Source organism: Chlamydomonas reinhardtii, chromosome 6 (genome assembly GCF_000002595.2).
Source record: "Chlamydomonas reinhardtii strain CC-503 cw92 mt+ chromosome 6, whole genome shotgun sequence".
Taxonomy (NCBI): Eukaryota; Viridiplantae; Chlorophyta; class Chlorophyceae; order Chlamydomonadales; family Chlamydomonadaceae; genus Chlamydomonas; species Chlamydomonas reinhardtii.
In genome coordinates this window covers 3,229,000-3,244,673 of record NC_057009.1, presented here as the reverse complement: position 1 = coordinate 3,244,673, position 15,674 = coordinate 3,229,000, and the positions used below count along the sequence as shown (strand labels likewise).

The window sequence follows — 15,674 nt, the reverse complement described above, 5'->3', positions numbered from 1 at the left end:
TTGCGGTGCGCACGAGGCGGCTGGCGTTGGGAGCTTGTTTGTGCTGGCGATGCCGGGGAGGCATTTCACGTGGCTCTGGCAACTGCGGACGTGGCCAAATCGTATCGTAGCATCCCACACTTACAGCGCCCTCGACAACAGAGTGACCAGCGTATACATACATGGGAGCCTGCGCCTTCGCGACCCTGTGCTCCTCCGGGCTCCTCCCTCCCCCAGTCTTGTGCCCTTCCCCTCAAACGGAGCAGGTAAGCACTGATGCATCGCCGCAGAGGCTCTGAAGTCCCAGACACGCCGGTACCCTGCCGACCTATTGCGACATGCACGTCCTAGATATGAACACCAACGCATGTGGTGAAATGCGGGCTTATTAAATGTGCCACACGCCACACTCGAGAGCTGCGCATGCCAATGCGGCCGGCGCTACAGAATTGCCTTGCGCTACTTGCATATTTAGGTACACCAACACTTCCCCATGGATGCTCCGTCCACACAGCGCTCCATCCCCTGCCAAACTTTCCACTTGCCGACGCATCACATGATTGCAATGTATCGCATGCGCAGCGCAACAGTGACTGGGTTCACTCCATACAAAATGACAAGGCCAGAGTACATGGCTGCGAGGTGCCAGCCGGAGAGGTGAACCCTTACACCCCACGAAATGGTACATGCAATACAAACGTTATCGTTATGGACAAGTCCCGAGACACCGATGGTCAATGTCTCTCAGCGGTGAGACCGCCACAGGCCGCCAGCCTCTCACTTTGGTGACGCCCACCATCCTACCACGCGTCAGAGACCGGCCAACTCGTCAAAATGCGGCCCAACGGCTCAACTGTTCACCACATTTATGAAATGCATCTCCCACATTTTCCCATGAACGAATCTCCCATTCTTTCCCACTCAAAAGCTCTACGCACTCTCCGACCCCACTCTTCAAGCGCCCTCGTCGCGTGACGTGCCTAAAATGGTACGCACATGGCATGCCCGCACTCCAAAACCGCGCCGGATGACACAATGGGTGTCAGCTTAATACCTGCCACGGTGCCGCACTGTCCAAGCTCGCCATGCCTCATGCCCTCGGCACTTCCCCAACAGACAGGTCCACGCGTTGCAGCCACCGCGGACGCCTGCAGCTGGTCGCCCCCGCCGTTCGACCGCAGCCTCGCGGCCCGGGCACCCCAGCAGCTACCCGTCGCGCGCAAAGCTGCAGCGGTACGAAGACCGCGGTAGCAGCTCGGCTCGCTGTCAACCGCGTGTCTCGACCGCTCACTGCTTCGGGCGGCTCGGCACCCAGGGCACCAGAGCGCCCTTCGCCAGGACCAGGTACTGCATCTGCATGTCGTGCACCTTGTCGTCAGCGGTTTTAAGCGTCTGCTGGGGCGGGAGCTGCGCCGCATCCGCGTTGGGGTCGCCGTCTTTGCCGAGCGCAATGGTCCCCTGCAGGCGCAGCTTCACCGGCAGCGGCGGCACAGCGCCTGCCGCCGCGTGCTGGAGCCGCTCTTGCAGCACACCGTAGGAGCACCCCAGAACGGAGCCCAGGCGGGCCGCCTGGTCACGCCCCGTGGGTAGACCTGCGCATGAGCAGAGGTCGTGGAGTGCGGCCTGATCCCGGTCAATACATGGACCGCGGCACAGAGGCTCCCAGACACCTCAACGCAGCAGGTAACATGACGCCTTGGAAATCCTCGCCGCCCATGCCAACCAGTTTGAATGCCGTGTCCCGACCACCCCGTCTGGTGCCATGTCTGTCGGCACTTCACTCACCAGCGGTGGACGACTTGATCTCCTGCACCTCCAGGATGGCGATGCCACCGTTGTTGCTGGTGCCGTTGGCGCCGTCAGCCGCCGGAAGCAACCGTAGCGGCAGCAGGCGGTCGATCTCCAGCTCTTTGGCCGTCGATGAGGCCGTGCCGCTGACCGGGTGCAGCGACGTCAGCGCCGCGATGCACAGCTCACCGCGCAGCAGCTCCTCGGCTTTCTTCGGGTCCTTGACGCAGTCCTCGAGCAGCTTCAAGGAGACCGGCAGCCGCGCCGCGCAGCACTTGAGCGCGTCACAGGCGGCTCGCAGCTCCTTTTGGCCAGCCCCAGCCTTCTCGAGCTCTGTCAGCGCCACCTGCGAACAGTGTAAAATCGCACGTACGGTAGCACGTCCTGTCTGCCGTTGCTGTTGGAGCAGTTGACGCCGCCAGCCGCCATACGTAATAGCGGCAAGCTCTCACCTCAGCTTCAGTCGCAGCCGCCGCCTTGTCCTCTGCACTCCCCGCCACCGCCCCGAGCAGGGAAGGCACCGCACGCAGACACGACCGCAGGATAGCGCGGATGCCTCGGCCCTACACAAGCGGCGGCGGCAGAAGACAAGTCAGGGTCCATTTTGACACGTCAGAGCTGGCCTATGCGTTGGCAGGTCAAGACGCTGGAACAAACGGTAACAAACGGTAGCCCCCACTCATCACGCCGCTCACCCGATCCTCCATGAGCCACGCCGTGAGCTGCGCAGGTGCGTCCTCGTGCAGCAGGCGCGGCGGGAGCTCTTGCGGCACCACACAGGCCACAACGCTGTCCGCAGACTGCAGCTTGACGGCTCTGCGCGCTTTGCTGCTGTCCACGTCCGGCGGGTCGCGCTCACTGAGCTCGCTGCCCACGAGCGACTCGACGATGATGCTCTGTGTCTCAGCGAATCCATCCTGCTTCTGCTGGATGCCGCGCACGCGGTTCTGGATGCCGCGCACGTGGTTCTGGATGCCGCGCACGTCGTTCTGGATGTCCCGCAGCTTCCGCAGCATCAGCCTTTGCAGTGGGTCCGGCCGCGGTTTCCGGCGTCTGAATGGCACCCGGCCCGTGGTCCCACCAGCCCCGTCTGCATGCACTGCCACCACAGAGGCTCGGCGTCCAAGGAGTGACGCCAGATTTTGCGCGCCGAGTGCCGTGGACGCGACTGCACGAAGAAAACCTGTGGGCGGGGTAGTCGGCCCCATCGCCCAGGCCAAAATATTGATGTGAGGCCAAAGTCACCTTGCGCCATCCTACGCCATTTGCACGCAGGTCAGGCAAGCTTGTCCGCCCCGGAGGCGAGAGTTCCAGCCATCAGCACCCCTTCCCCTTCGCGTCAAAACGCCTCACCTGCGCCGCCACCGCCTCGGCCTCCGCCATGCATGCTGCCCCTCGCAGAAGGCACCGCCGCCGCTCGCTGCATCGTGCAGCGGCGCCTCGTGGGCTCTCCGGGTCCAAGAGCAACGTAAGGTTTCTTGCTCGCTGCTCCGCCGCAGCAGCGTGCGATCTAGGTGCAGCTATGCATGTGGCTTTACTGATATGCCTTGCGAACACGGGCCAAATCGCAAAGTAGGCGCCGATAGGATTCGTAACAGGTGCTGGAGAGTGGACGCTGAATTACCACGACACAATGTGACGGTTAACAGCAATGCAAAGTAAGCAACAGCTGAAGCGCGGGGCTTCAATCGAGGCACCCCGGCAAGATTTTGTCCGCTGTCTGGGGGGGCGCATGAGGTCGAATTAGCGCTAATTCGGTGCGCTAATTCGGGGTGCTCAGGAAGGGCCCATAGTCGCTGCTACAAATACACATCGATAAGTGAAATGCTTTCTTATCAATATGTCTGAGCCTGTGCGCAAAAAAGCAAAGAAAGACCAAGCCACAACCTGGACCACGGTACCGAACAGCACTCCCCACACTATCAAGTACCACGCTAGCGGCAACGGCTTGAAAACATCCGTAGAATTTGAGCTGCACACTGACACGGTCGTCTTGAAGCGCCTCGAGTTCACTCATTTAAACAAGGCTGACATTCTCTATAGGATCGCGCTTGCTATCAAGGATTACTGCGACGACAAGAACGTAAACCTCCCACTACCATACGAAATCCGCTTTGCCAGCCCTTCGGACCCGCGCTTCCAGGGCAGCGAGTGCGAGCGGCTTGTCCAGACTGTGTGCTCGCGCACGCAGCTCATCCTCTGGGACCCTAAGCGCCTTTGCAACTCAACATGGCGGCCAAAGTGCCCAACGTGCACGAAGGCCAACTGCGTGTACTGGGGCTGGGCGATGGACGTCAAGAAGCTCATCGGCGACGGGGAGGAGGACGTGTGGTTTTTTTGCAGTCAAGCAAAATGCAAGAGTGAGTGGTATACAATTGCAAGTGCAACATTACGCTGTGCCACGCACCTCGCGACGTTCTCGGCGTGCGCAACGACATGTCACCCGACATGCGGCGACGATCGACAGCTGAGAAACCGCTGGCCCCCTTCCCCTGCCATGCAGTCTGCACTGACGCCAAACACTTCCAAATGTGCGACCCGGAGATCGTCTCGCAGCTGCCGGGGTACGTGCAGCTGAAACTCCCCGGCGTGCTAACTCGGCAGAGTGGGCTCACGTGGCGGGTCATGCGCACGCTGTCGGTCATGCCGCCCCAGGGCACCAGCTTCAGCAGCATCTGCGACATGGTCAACGAGAAGGCGCATATGGTGCATAAGATGACGGAGCTGGAGTACTTGATGCTGAAGAGGGGGCGCACCATACGCGACTTTTTTCAGCCTGCGGGCGGCAGCACAGCAGGCGACGTCGTGGGTGGCAGCACAGGCGGCAGCGCAGGCAGCAGCGCAGGCGGCAGCGCAGGCGGCAGCGCAGGCGGCAGCGCAGGTGGCAGCGCAGGTGGCAGCGCAGGCGGCAGAGCAGGCGCCAGCGCAGGCGGCAGAGCAGGCGGCAGAGCAGGCGCCAGCGCAGGCGGCAGAGCAGGCCTGGACCCGGATGAGGATGGGGACAGAACCGACGTTGAGGTATGTGCATGGCTGTCTTCTTAGTATCACCAGGCCGCCCTGTTAGTATCAACAGGCCGCCCGTCTTGTTAGCCCTGCCTGCAGTATGATCAGTGCTACGCCGCACCTTGTGAATACAGGAGGACGCAGAGGCGGCTGCCCCGGGTTCTGGAAGCAAGGTGAGCAGGGTTGACGGGACCCCAGCATCGCTCGCCCCCTCTTCTGCAAGCCCGCCGTCTGACATTTCTTTACCTGCAGGTGCTGCCTTTCCCCCGCTTTGAAGACGGCCTGTACGGTGGCGCGCTGCTGAGCGTGCAGTACGCAATCAAGTGCTTCCTTGTCGCTGTGCGGGGTGAAGTGGCGGCAGCAGAACAGCACATGCAGTCGGTGGCTCAGTACGAGCGTCAAATCGACATGAACACAGGTGCGCTGTGATCCTGGCGCTGGCTGTGTGGTGGTGCTATTGCCGCGCCGCATTGCGTGAGAAGCTCACTGCGGCCCATCATCTGCCCGCCTGCTCCAACATGCAGGCGCGCGGCTGCTGAACACGGACACCCTGGACGCGATTGAGCGTGTCCGCCTGCACATCAAGGAGGGCCGCCTCAGCGGTAGGTTTCAGGCGTACCAGTAGTAGGTTGTTTTTACTGCACGGCTGGGCTTACTGCACGGCTAGTGCGCGTAGCAGTTTGTTGCTGATTCGGTTTCAATTTCCCACATCTACTCATGCACATTCCACATGCCCATGGGCCGGTGTATGCGCAGACCCTGTCGGCGTGGAGATGTACATCAACGTGGAGCCGGACCCTGAGAAGCCCCCCAAGTGGCGCTCGAAGCGGGGCACCAGCGCGCTTGAGGGCTTTCACCGGCATTGGCACACGCTGCTGCCGGGCTTCAACACATCGGTGGAGCTGGCGGATACGCTGATGATGCTGTTCCTGGGCCGGTGGAATCGCAAGAAGTCCTTTCAGTACGGCGCGGCCTTCTACGGCACCTTCAACTACCAGGCGCGCTGGAGGCGCTGGCGGCCAGTGTGGGCGAGGGCCAGCGCTTCTTCCTGGACTGTCTGACGGAGGCGGCGGAGGTGGCGGGCCTGACGCTGGCTGACGTGGCGGCGGGCGTGGCGCTGAGCGGCCTGGTGGGCTCCGGCCTCGGGTTGGGGCCTGGGCCGGGTGGCAGCGGCGGCGGGGGCAGGTGCGGTTAGCCGGCCGGGGACCAGCGCCAGTGCTGTGAGTGGCGGCGGCGGCGGGGGCAGGGGCGGCTCCTCGCCTGGGAGGCGGGTGCCGGCGGCTGGGTGGGACGGCTGCTGCGGCTGGGGCAGCTGGGGCTCACGCGCGCGGACATCGCGCTGCTGGACGCCATCCGGCGGCAGCAGGCGGCGAGGACCATCCAGCGCGCGCTGCGGCGGCGGTGGCACCTGCGGCGGCTGGCGGAGGCGCGCGCGTGGGCGGACGCGATGCAGCGCAAGCTGAGGTGCGTGTGCGAGCGCGCGCGAGCCTCGCTGACACGCTGTTCGCGCTGGGCTGCGGGCGGCTGTTCGAGGGCAGCCCGCAGCAGATGTGGGCCTCGCTCAGCCAGCTGACGCCGCTGCCGGACGACACGCTGGTCTACTGCGCGTACGAGTACACCCAGTCCAACGCCAGGTGGGTGTATATGTGTGTGTGGGGGGGGGGTTCCATGCATGATTAATTAGGACGAAGGAGACGTAGTACAGGCGTTGCGAACGTAGGTACCATACCGATGCGTTATGACCAGGAGGTGTAGGGGGGGATGGGGGTAGATCATTCCAAACCCAAGCAAAAAACCAGAGACCCAAACCAAAACCAGCCAACCCGAGCGAGGAGGAGGAGTGGCGTTAACATTTATCTTGGTCGCCCTTCAGTCTCGTGCATCTGAATGGTGTAGGCCGTAGACGGTAGGCCGGAAATCGCCAACTCGCTTACCATCAAGTAACACCCAGGCTCGCGGCGCGGTGAACCCAGCCCGCTAGCTAATGCACGCGAACCGCAACGATACCCACCTGTGACGAACCAGAGCGGTACCGGTGCCAGGTTGGAAGCGCCGGCATGAAGGCGACATGTGGGAGGGAGGGCCAACACTTGTGAGCAACTGCAGGAAGGATGTGCAAGTGGTCGAAGCCAAACTAGTGTCTAGCGCGCGCGAGCCTGGGAAACAAAGAGAGGGGGCAAGGGCGAGGTTTGCCCGAAGTAGGCGGGGCATCGGCATCGCATGGGCATCGCATGGGCGGTTACTTCCCAGCCGGGGTGGTGACAGGTGCGGAGAGGGGTGCGGACGGGTGCGCCGGCCGCGGGCCGCGAACGGCTCCCACGCATGCCGGCAGCCCAGGTATGCGTTGTTGCGACGCCCACAGAAGGTTGCGGATACGCCACGCCCAGAGCAATCCCCGCAGTAGGTCGGTACCCTAGGAATGATGCTTGCGACGAGGGACAGGCGTAACAAGTGCGGCAAGGGGACAACCGACAGCACGCCTCCCCGGGGGCACGGCACTATTTAGGAGGGCCTGGGTGCAAGGTCTTGGTGGTCTTGGGGGAGGGGGTAGTTTGCTCCAAACCCAAGCAAAAAAACAGAGACTCGAACCCGAACCAGCCAGCCCGAGCGAGGAGGAGGAGTGGCCGGAACCTGGGGGAGGGGGGTATATGCCCAATCCCAAGAAACAACACCAGGGGGGCATGGGTGCATGTGAGTGGTAGGAGTGGCAAGGGTCACTGAATACCAGAGTAACTTACGTTTGCACCCCCATCCACCCCACTCCTGCCTCCCCGCTCCCGCGCCTCATGCACATCCTCAGGTTCGCGGTGACGGTGGACCCGGCCAACAGCGCGCTGGCGGAGGGCAAGGCGGCTATTGACGCGGCGCGGGCGCGGGTGCGTGGGGGCAGCGGGTTGCCACAGGAGGGGCGAGGGCACAGCGCGCTTGCCGCTGATTGCGGCAGCCGTGCCGGCTCTAATGCGAGCCCTTCGCCCCTCGTGTCTGTCTTTACCACGGGCTCTGCCGTGTATTCTGCCCCTGCCCCCTTCTTTGCCTCCGCCTGTACTTGAACTACGCTCCCAGCCGTGCCCGTGTGCCAACCTCCCCACTCCCCACCCTCCCCGCCCTCCCCGCTTCCCGTCCTCCTCCCCCCCTCCAGGGCGAGCCCACCGTGCATAGCCGCCTGGGTGATGAGAAGGCGACCAACCCCTTCCTGCGCCCCCACGACCCAGCCATTCGCCAGCAGCTGGGCTTTGACGCCGCCGCGCCCGACTGGCAGGTGTTTGGCGCCATCCGCGCGGCCAAGGACCGCTTCTGAAGTAATGGATTGGCCTGGATTGTCGAGTAGCCCGTGACGCGCGCTCTTTCAGGTGTACGGCTGATGGGATTTGAACTTGCAGTGGGTGCACGCATTGAGAGGAGTGCTCGTGTGCATGAGGAATTGAGGATAGCATCGCGCATTGTGGGGGATGTTGAGGGAGGGGCGTTCGAGTGTGTGCTTGACCAAGGTGTCGGCTTGCGCAGTTGCAGGGTGCAATGAGGGCTGATGTCACTTTGGTCCAGGGGCATGAGAGGAAGCGAGACTGTGTATGTGTCAGCGCCGGGCTGGCGCACCTGGTACTGTTGTACGCTGATGGACACGTCGAAGCCATAGTGCCCAGATTGTGTCAGTACGCCATGCTCATGCCAGTAAGGTCTACACACCAAGCCTTATACCCTGTATCCAAGCGTCCATCGCTGATGAGTAATGGAAACCTGCCGCATACTGCACTGAAGTCGCAACCCCCCTCGCGCACGGCACCCGTACCTGCATCACCTGCGCCTGACAGTACGGCACGCCGCTCTGGAGCCGACGCCGCAGCCGCGGCAGTAGCAGCATCTCTGCCGCCTTCTCGTGACCACTGCGGCTCGCAGCCTGCGGCTGTAGCCTCATGTCCACAGCTCCGGGCCCTCAAGTTCAAGTTGCTCCAGCGAGGTCGGCAGCGCCCGTCACGGCAGTAGCAGCCAGGCCGCCGCCGCCGGCGGCCGCCCCGCCGGCCGGTGCGCCAGCCGCAGCTCAACCAGCAGCGGCAGTAGTCCCAGCCGGCAGGGAAACCCCCCAAACCCCAATGATTGAGATGGTACACTGCAAAGGGGCAAGGTGTCGTCATCGTCCCGTAGTGCGTGTGACGCCCAAACCTGTGCCAGCAACTCAATTGAGGGCATGTGGCGCGAGCATTGGTTCGTGCGCGGCTGACATTTCTGCACAGTACACAAGTGGCCGCGCTGTGCTGGTGGCTGGATTGGAGCTGACGCGCGGCCCTTACGCTCCAGAAAGCTCCGAGAACAGCCTATTATGCTGTCGACACGAGTGCTTCAGGCCAGTGTGGGTGACGTGTCATTGCGGTGCGCACGAGGCGGCTGGCGTTGGGAGCTTGTTTGTGCTGGCGATGCCGGGGAGGCATTTCACGTGGCTCTGGCAACTGCGGATGTGGCCAAATCGTATCGTAGCATCCCACACTTACAGCGCCCTCGACAACAGAGTGACCAGCGTATACATACATGGGAGCCTGCGCCTTCGCGACCCTGTGCTCCTCCGGGCTCCTCCCTCCCCCAGTCTTGTGCCCTTCCCCTCAAACGGAGCAGGTAAGCACTGATGCATCGCCGCAGAGGCTCTGAAGTCCCAGACACGCCGGTACCCTGCCGACCTATTGCGACATGCACGTCCTAGATATGAACACCAACGCATGTGGTGAAATGCGGGCTTATTAAATGTGCCACACGCCACACTCGAGAGCTGCGCATGCCAATGCGGCCGGCGCTACAGAATTGCCTTGCGCTACTTGCATATTTAGGTACACCAACACTTCCCCATGGATGCTCCGTCCACACAGCGCTCCATCCCCTGCCAAACTTTCCACTTGCCGACGCATCACATGATTGCAATGTATCGCATGCGCAGCGCAACAGTGACTGGGTTCACTCCATACAAAATGACAAGGCCAGAGTACATGGCTGCGAGGTGCCAGCCGGAGAGGTGAACCCTTACACCCCACGAAATGGTACATGCAATACAAACGTTATCGTTATGGACAAGTCCCGAGACACCGATGGTCAATGTCTCTCAGCGGTGAGACCGCCACAGGCCGCCAGCCTCTCACTTTGGTGACGCCCACCATCCTACCACGCGTCAGAGACCGGCCAACTCGTCAAAATGCGGCCCAAACGCTCAACTGTTCACCACATTTATGAAATGCATCTCCCACATTTTCCCATGAACGAATCTCCCATTCTTTCCCACTCAAAAGCTCTACGCACTCTCCGACCCCACTCTTCAAGCGCCCTCGTCGCGTGACGTGCCTAAAATGGTACGCACATGGCATGCCCGCACTCCAAAACCGCGCCGGATGACACAATGGGTGTCAGCTTAATACCTGCCACGGTGCCGCACTGTCCAAGCTCGCCATGCCTCATGCCCTCGGCACTTCCCCAACAGACAGGTCCACGCGTTGCAGCCACCGCGGACGCCTGCAGCAGGTCGCCCCCGCCGCTCGACCGCAGCCTCGCGGCCCGGGCACCCCAGCAGCTACCCGTCGCGCGCAAAGCTGCAGCGGTACGAAGACCGCGGTAGCAGCTCGGCTCGCTGTCAACCGCGTGTCCCGACCGCTCACTGCTTCGGGCGGCTCGGCACCCAGGGCACCAGAGCGCCCTTCGCCAGGACCAGGTACTGCATCTGCATGTCGTGCACCTTGTCGTCAGCGGTTTTAAGCGTCTGCTGGGGCGGGAGCTGCGCCGCATCCGCGTTGGGGTCGCCGTCTTTGCCGAGCGCAATGGTCCCCTGCAGGCGCAGCTTCACCGGCAGCGGCGGCACAGCGCCTGCCGCCGCGTGCTGGAGCCGCTCTTGCAGCACACCGTAGGAGCACCCCAGAACGGAGCCCAGGCGGGCCGCCTGGTCACCCCCCGTGGGTAGACCTGCGCATGAGCAGAGGTCGTGGAGTGCGGCCTGATCCCGGTCAATACATGGACCGCGGCACAGAGGCTCCCAGACACCTCAACGCAGCAGGTAACATGACGCCTTGGAAATCCTCGCCGCCCATGCCAACCAGTTTGAATGCCGTGTCCCGACCACCCCGTCTGGTGCCATGTCTGTCGGCACTTCACTCACCAGCGGTGGACGACTTGATCTCCTGCACCTCCAGGATGGCGATGCCACCGTTGTTGCTGGTGCCGTTGGCGCCGTCAGCCGCCGGAAGCAACCGTAGCGGCAGCAGGCGGTCGATCTCCAGCTCTTTGGCCGTCGATGAGGCCGTGCCGCTGACCGGGTGCAGCGACGTCAGCGCCGCGATGCACAGCTCACCGCGCAGCAGCTCCTCGGCTTTCTTCGGGTCCTTGACGCAGTCCTCGAGCAGCTTCAAGGAGACCGGCAGCCGCGCCGCGCAGCACTTGAGCGCGTCACAGGCGGCTCGCAGCTCCTTTTGGCCAGCCCCAGCCTTCTCGAGCTCTGTCAGCGCCACCTGCGAACAGTGTAAAATCGCACGTACGGTAGCACGTCCTGTCTGCCGTTGCTGTTGGAGCAGTTGACGCCGCCAGCCGCCATACGTAATAGCGGCAAGCTCTCACCTCAGCTTCAGTCGCAGCCGCCGCCTTGTCCTCTGCACTCCCCGCCACCGCCCCGAGCAGGGAAGGCACCGCACGCAGACACGACCGCAGGATAGCGCGGATGCCTCGGCCCTACACAAGCGGCGGCGGCAGAAGACAAGTCAGGGTCCATTTTGACACGTCAGAGCTGGCCTATGCGTTGGCAGGTCAAGACGCTGGAACAAACGGTAACAAACGGTAGCCCCCACTCATCACGCCGCTCACCCGATCCTCCATGAGCCACGCCGTGAGCTGCGCAGGTGCGTCCTCGTGCAGCAGGCGCGGCGGGAGCTCTTGCGGCACCACACAGGCCACAACGCTGTCCGCAGACTGCAGCTTGACGGCTCTGCGCGCTTTGCTGCTGTCCACGTCCGGCGGGTCGCGCTCACTGAGCTCGCTGCCCACGAGCGACTCGACGATGATGCTCTGTGTCTCAGCGAATCCATCCTGCTTCTGCTGGATGCCGCGCACGTCGTTCTGGATGCCGCGCACGTCGTTCTGGATGTCCCGCAGCTTCCGCAGCATCAGCCTTTGCAGTGGGTCCGGCCGCGGTTTCCGGCGTCTGAATGGCACCCGGCCCGTGGTCCCACCAGCCCCGTCTGCATGCACTGCCACCACAGAGGCTCGGCGTCCAAGGAGTGACGCCAGATTTTGCGCGCCGAGTGCCGTGGACGCGACTGCACGAAGAAAACCTGTGGGCGGGGTAGTCGGCCCCATCGCCTAGGCCAAAATATTGATGTGAGGCCAAAGTCACCTTGCGCCATCCTACGCCATTTGCACGCAGGTCAGGCAAGCTTGTCCGCCCCGGAGGCGAGAGTTCCAGCCATCAGCACCCCTTCCCCTTCGCGTCAAAACGCCTCACCTGCGCCGCCACCGCCTCGGCCTCCGCCATGCATGCTGCCCCTCGCAGAAGGCACCGCCGCCGCTCGCTGCATCGTGCAGCGGCGCCTCGTGGGCTCGCCGGGTCCAAGAGCAACGTAAGGTTTCTTGCTCGCTGCTCCGCCGCAGCAGCGTGCGATCTAGGTGCAGCTATGCATGTGGCTTTACTGATATGCCTTGCGAACACGGGCCAAATCGCAAAGTAGGCGCCGATAGGATTCGTAACAGGTGCTGGAGAGTGGACGCTGAATTACCACGACACAATGTGACGGTTAACAGCAATGCAAAGTAAGCAACAGCTGAAGCGCGGGGCTTCAATCGAGGCACCCCGGCAAGATTGCGTGAAGTGGTCCGGCTGTCTGGGGGGGCGCATGGGGTCGAATTAGCGCTAATTCGGTGCGCTAATTCGGGGTGCTCAGGAAGGGCCCATAGTCGCTGCTACAAATACACATCGATAAGTGAAATGCTTTCTTATCAATATGTCTGAGCCTGTGCGCAAAAAAGCAAAGAAAGACCAAGCCACAACCTGGACCACGGTACCGAACAGCACTCCCCACACTATCAAGTACCACGCTAGCGGCAACGGCTTGAAAACATCCGTAGAATTTGAGCTGCACACTGACACGGTCGTCTTGAAGCGCCTCGAGTTCACTCATTTAAACAAGGCTGACATTCTCTATAGGATCGCGCTTGCTATCAAGGATTACTGCGACGACAAGAACGTAAACCTCCCACTACCATACGAAATCCGCTTTGCCAGCCCTTCGGACCCGCGCTTCCAGGGCAGCGAGTGCGAGCGGCTTGTCCAGACTGTGTGCTCGCGCACGCAGCTCATCCTCTGGGACCCTAAGCGCCTTTGCAACTCAACATGGCGGCCAAAGTGCCCAACGTGCACGAAGGCCAACTGCGTGTACTGGGGCTGGGCGATGGACGTCAAGAAGCTCATCGGCGACGGGGAGGAGGACGTGTGGGTTTTTTGCAGTCAAGCAAAATGCAAGAGTGAGTGGTATACAATTGCAAGTGCAACATTACGCTGTGCCACGCACCTCGCGACGTTCTCGGCGTGCGCAACGACATGTCACCCGACATGCGGCGACGATCGACAGCTGAGAAACCGCTGGCCCCCTTCCCCTGCCATGCAGTCTGCACTGACGCCAAACACTTCCAAATGTGCGACCCGGAGATCGTCTCGCAGCTGCCGGGGTACGTGCAGCTGAAACTCCCCGGCGTGCTAACTCGGCAGAGTGGGCTCACGTGGCGGGTCGTGCGCACGCTGTCGGTCATGCCGCCCCAGGGCACCAGCTTCAGCAGCATCTGCGACATGGTCAACGAGAAGGCGCATATGGTGCATAAGATGACGGAGCTGGAGTACTTGATGCTGAAGAGGGGGCGCACCATACGCGACTTTTTTCAGCCTGCGGGCGGCAGCACAGCAGGCGACGTCGTGGGTGGCAGCACAGGCGGCAGCGCAGGCAGCAGCGCAGGCGGCAGCGCAGGCGGCAGCGCAGGTGGCAGCGCAGGTGGCAGCGCAGGCGGCAGAGCAGGCGCCAGCGCAGGCGGCAGAGCAGGCGGCAGAGCAGGCGCCAGCGCAGGCGGCAGAGCAGGCCTGGACCCGGATGAGGATGGGGACAGAACCGACGTTGAGGTATGTGCATGGCTGTCTTCTTAGTATCACCAGGCCGCCCTGTTAGTATCAACAGGCCGCCCGTCTTGTTAGCCCTGCCTGCAGTATGATCAGTGCTACGCCGCACCTTGTGAATACAGGAGGACGCAGAGGCGGCTGCCCCGGGTTCTGGAAGCAAGGTGAGCAGGGTTGACGGGACCCCAGCATCGCTCGCCCCCTCTTCTGCAATCCCGCCGTCTGACATTTCTTTACCTGCAGGTGCTGCCTTTCCCCCGCTTTGAAGACGGCCTGTACGGTGGCGCGCTGCTGAGCGTGCAGTACGCAATCAAGTGCTTCCTTGTCGCTGTGCGGGGTGAAGTGGCGGCAGCAGAACAGCACATGCAGTCGCTGCCCTTTGAGGTTCTGCGCATTGATGGCGCCTTCAAAAACGCCAAAAAGGTGCGGACTACAGACGGTGAGCGCGCGTTCAAGGAGTCTACAACTGTTATGAACGAACGAGGCGAGATTGTGGGCTTGTACCTCGGTGGTGGTGGGCTGCTGGAGCTTGAGGATGCGCTGCGCCGGCTGGCACAGCGTAACCTGTCTCTGAAGAAGGTACGCAGTAACGGGTGACTCCTTGACCTGGTAAAAGCTGCTTGGCTTCGCTGCAGCAGCCACATAAGCCGTGCCTCAGAATATGCGTGCTGAACAACTTGCAATTGCGTGTGTTACCCCGTGCAGAGCCAACTCGGCATGATCTACGTGGACAACAGCCACACGACCGGCAAGCTGCTGGAGCGCTGCTTTCCAGGCATGCCTCCGGGCGGTGGCATCAAGGAGGACCTGTTCCACGTGGAGCGCCGGATCACTGACACCCTGCCATCCGACCACAGCCTGCGAGGTATGAGCAATTGTCAACGTGTGGTTCTATCGGGTGGTCGTGCCCATTTGGTGACTGTGTGCTTGCTCTTTGATGGTGATTGCAGCGACGTTCATCGCTGACATTGCTGGCGCTTTCCGTGTGCGGAACAAGGAGGATGAGAAGCTGGCGGCATCCAAGGGCTGGCCCATCAACGACACCACATGCCGGTCCTTCATTCCACCTCCGAAGGAGCTGCTGGAGCGCTTCGAAAAGGTGGTGGCTCAGTACGAGCGTCAAATCGACATGAGCACAGGTGCGCTGTGATCCTGGCGCTGGCTGTGTGGTGGTGCTATTGCCGCGCCGCATTGCGTGAGAAGCTCACTGCGGCCCATCATCTGCCCGCCTGCTCCAACATGCAGGCGCGCGGCTGCTGAACACGGACACCCTGGACGCGATTGAGCGTGTCCGCCTGCACATCAAGGAGGGCCGCCTCAGCGGTAGGTTTCAGGCGTACCAGTAGTAGGTTGTTTTTACTGCACGGCTGGGCTTACTGCACGGCTAGTGCGCGTAGCAGTTTGTTGCTGATTCGGTTTCAATTTCCCACATCTACTCATGCACATTCCACATGCCCATGGGCCGGTGTATGCGCAGACCCTGTCGGCGTGGAGATGTACATCAACGTGGAGCCGGACCCTGAGAAGCCCCCCAAGTGGCGCTCGAAGCGGGGCACCAGCGCGCTTGAGGGCTTTCACCGGCATTGGCACACGCTGCTGCCGGGCTTCAACACATCGGTGGAGCTGGCGGATACGCTGATGATGCTGTTCCTGGGCCGGTGGAATCGCAAGAAGTCCTTTCAGTACGGCGCGGCCTTCTACGGCACCTTCAACTACCAGGCGCGCTGGAGGCGCTGGCGGCCAGTGTGGGCGAGGGCCAGCGCTTCTTCCTGGACTGTCTGACGGAGGC

The 15,674-nt window shown here is 62.2% G+C and overlaps 5 protein-coding genes across 6 annotated transcripts; 3 read left to right on the top strand and 2 right to left on the bottom strand.

The window, feature by feature from the left end:
- Positions 1–108: 108 nt before the first annotated feature.
- On the bottom strand, positions 109–3,493 carry CHLRE_06g276400v5 (uncharacterized protein). Its single transcript, XM_043063020.1, has 5 exons — positions 3,121–3,493; positions 2,463–2,950; positions 2,220–2,330; positions 1,765–2,113; positions 109–1,571 (listed from the first exon to the last, which is right to left on the bottom strand). Exons 1-5 carry the CDS (start codon positions 3,191–3,193, stop codon positions 1,267–1,269), a joined length of 1,326 nt encoding a protein of 441 aa, XP_042923726.1. The 5' UTR covers positions 3,194–3,493; the 3' UTR covers positions 109–1,266.
- A 100-nt stretch (positions 3,494–3,593) lies between these two features.
- Positions 3,594–6,079, top strand: CHLRE_06g276371v5 (uncharacterized protein). Its single transcript, XM_043063019.1, has 6 exons — positions 3,594–4,127; positions 4,271–4,785; positions 4,905–4,943; positions 5,023–5,188; positions 5,295–5,372; positions 5,527–6,079. Exons 1-6 carry the CDS (start codon positions 4,055–4,057, stop codon positions 5,829–5,831), a joined length of 1,176 nt encoding a protein of 391 aa, XP_042923725.1. The 5' UTR covers positions 3,594–4,054; the 3' UTR covers positions 5,832–6,079.
- Positions 6,080–6,133: 54 nt separating this feature from the next.
- CHLRE_06g276350v5 (uncharacterized protein) lies at positions 6,134–9,239 on the top strand. Its single transcript, XM_001690629.3, has 4 exons — positions 6,134–6,404; positions 7,571–7,646; positions 7,910–8,525; positions 8,884–9,239. The coding sequence occupies exons 1-3, from the start codon at positions 6,319–6,321 to the stop codon at positions 8,066–8,068; spliced, it is 321 nt and encodes a 106-aa protein (XP_001690681.2). The 5' UTR covers positions 6,134–6,318; the 3' UTR covers positions 8,069–8,525; positions 8,884–9,239.
- Position 9,240: 1 nt separating this feature from the next.
- CHLRE_06g276300v5 (uncharacterized protein) lies at positions 9,241–12,713 on the bottom strand. Of its 2 annotated transcripts, none has more exons than XM_043063018.1 (5): positions 12,230–12,713; positions 11,593–12,087; positions 11,350–11,460; positions 10,895–11,243; positions 9,241–10,701 (listed from the first exon to the last, which is right to left on the bottom strand). In XM_043063018.1, the coding sequence occupies exons 1-5, from the start codon at positions 12,257–12,259 to the stop codon at positions 10,397–10,399; spliced, it is 1,290 nt and encodes a 429-aa protein (XP_042923723.1). In that variant the 5' UTR covers positions 12,260–12,713; the 3' UTR covers positions 9,241–10,396. The 2 variants fall into 2 exon arrangements, with proteins under 2 accessions (XP_042923723.1, XP_042923724.1); XM_043063017.1 differs by having other exon boundaries at positions 11,593–12,059.
- Positions 12,714–12,813: 100 nt separating this feature from the next.
- CHLRE_06g276250v5 (uncharacterized protein) lies at positions 12,814–15,674 on the top strand. The gene is made up of 8 exons (XM_043063016.1): positions 12,814–13,245; positions 13,389–13,891; positions 14,011–14,049; positions 14,129–14,464; positions 14,591–14,750; positions 14,836–15,024; positions 15,131–15,208; positions 15,363–15,674. The coding sequence occupies exons 1-8, from the start codon at positions 13,173–13,175 to the stop codon at positions 15,665–15,667; spliced, it is 1,683 nt and encodes a 560-aa protein (XP_042923722.1). The 5' UTR covers positions 12,814–13,172; the 3' UTR covers positions 15,668–15,674.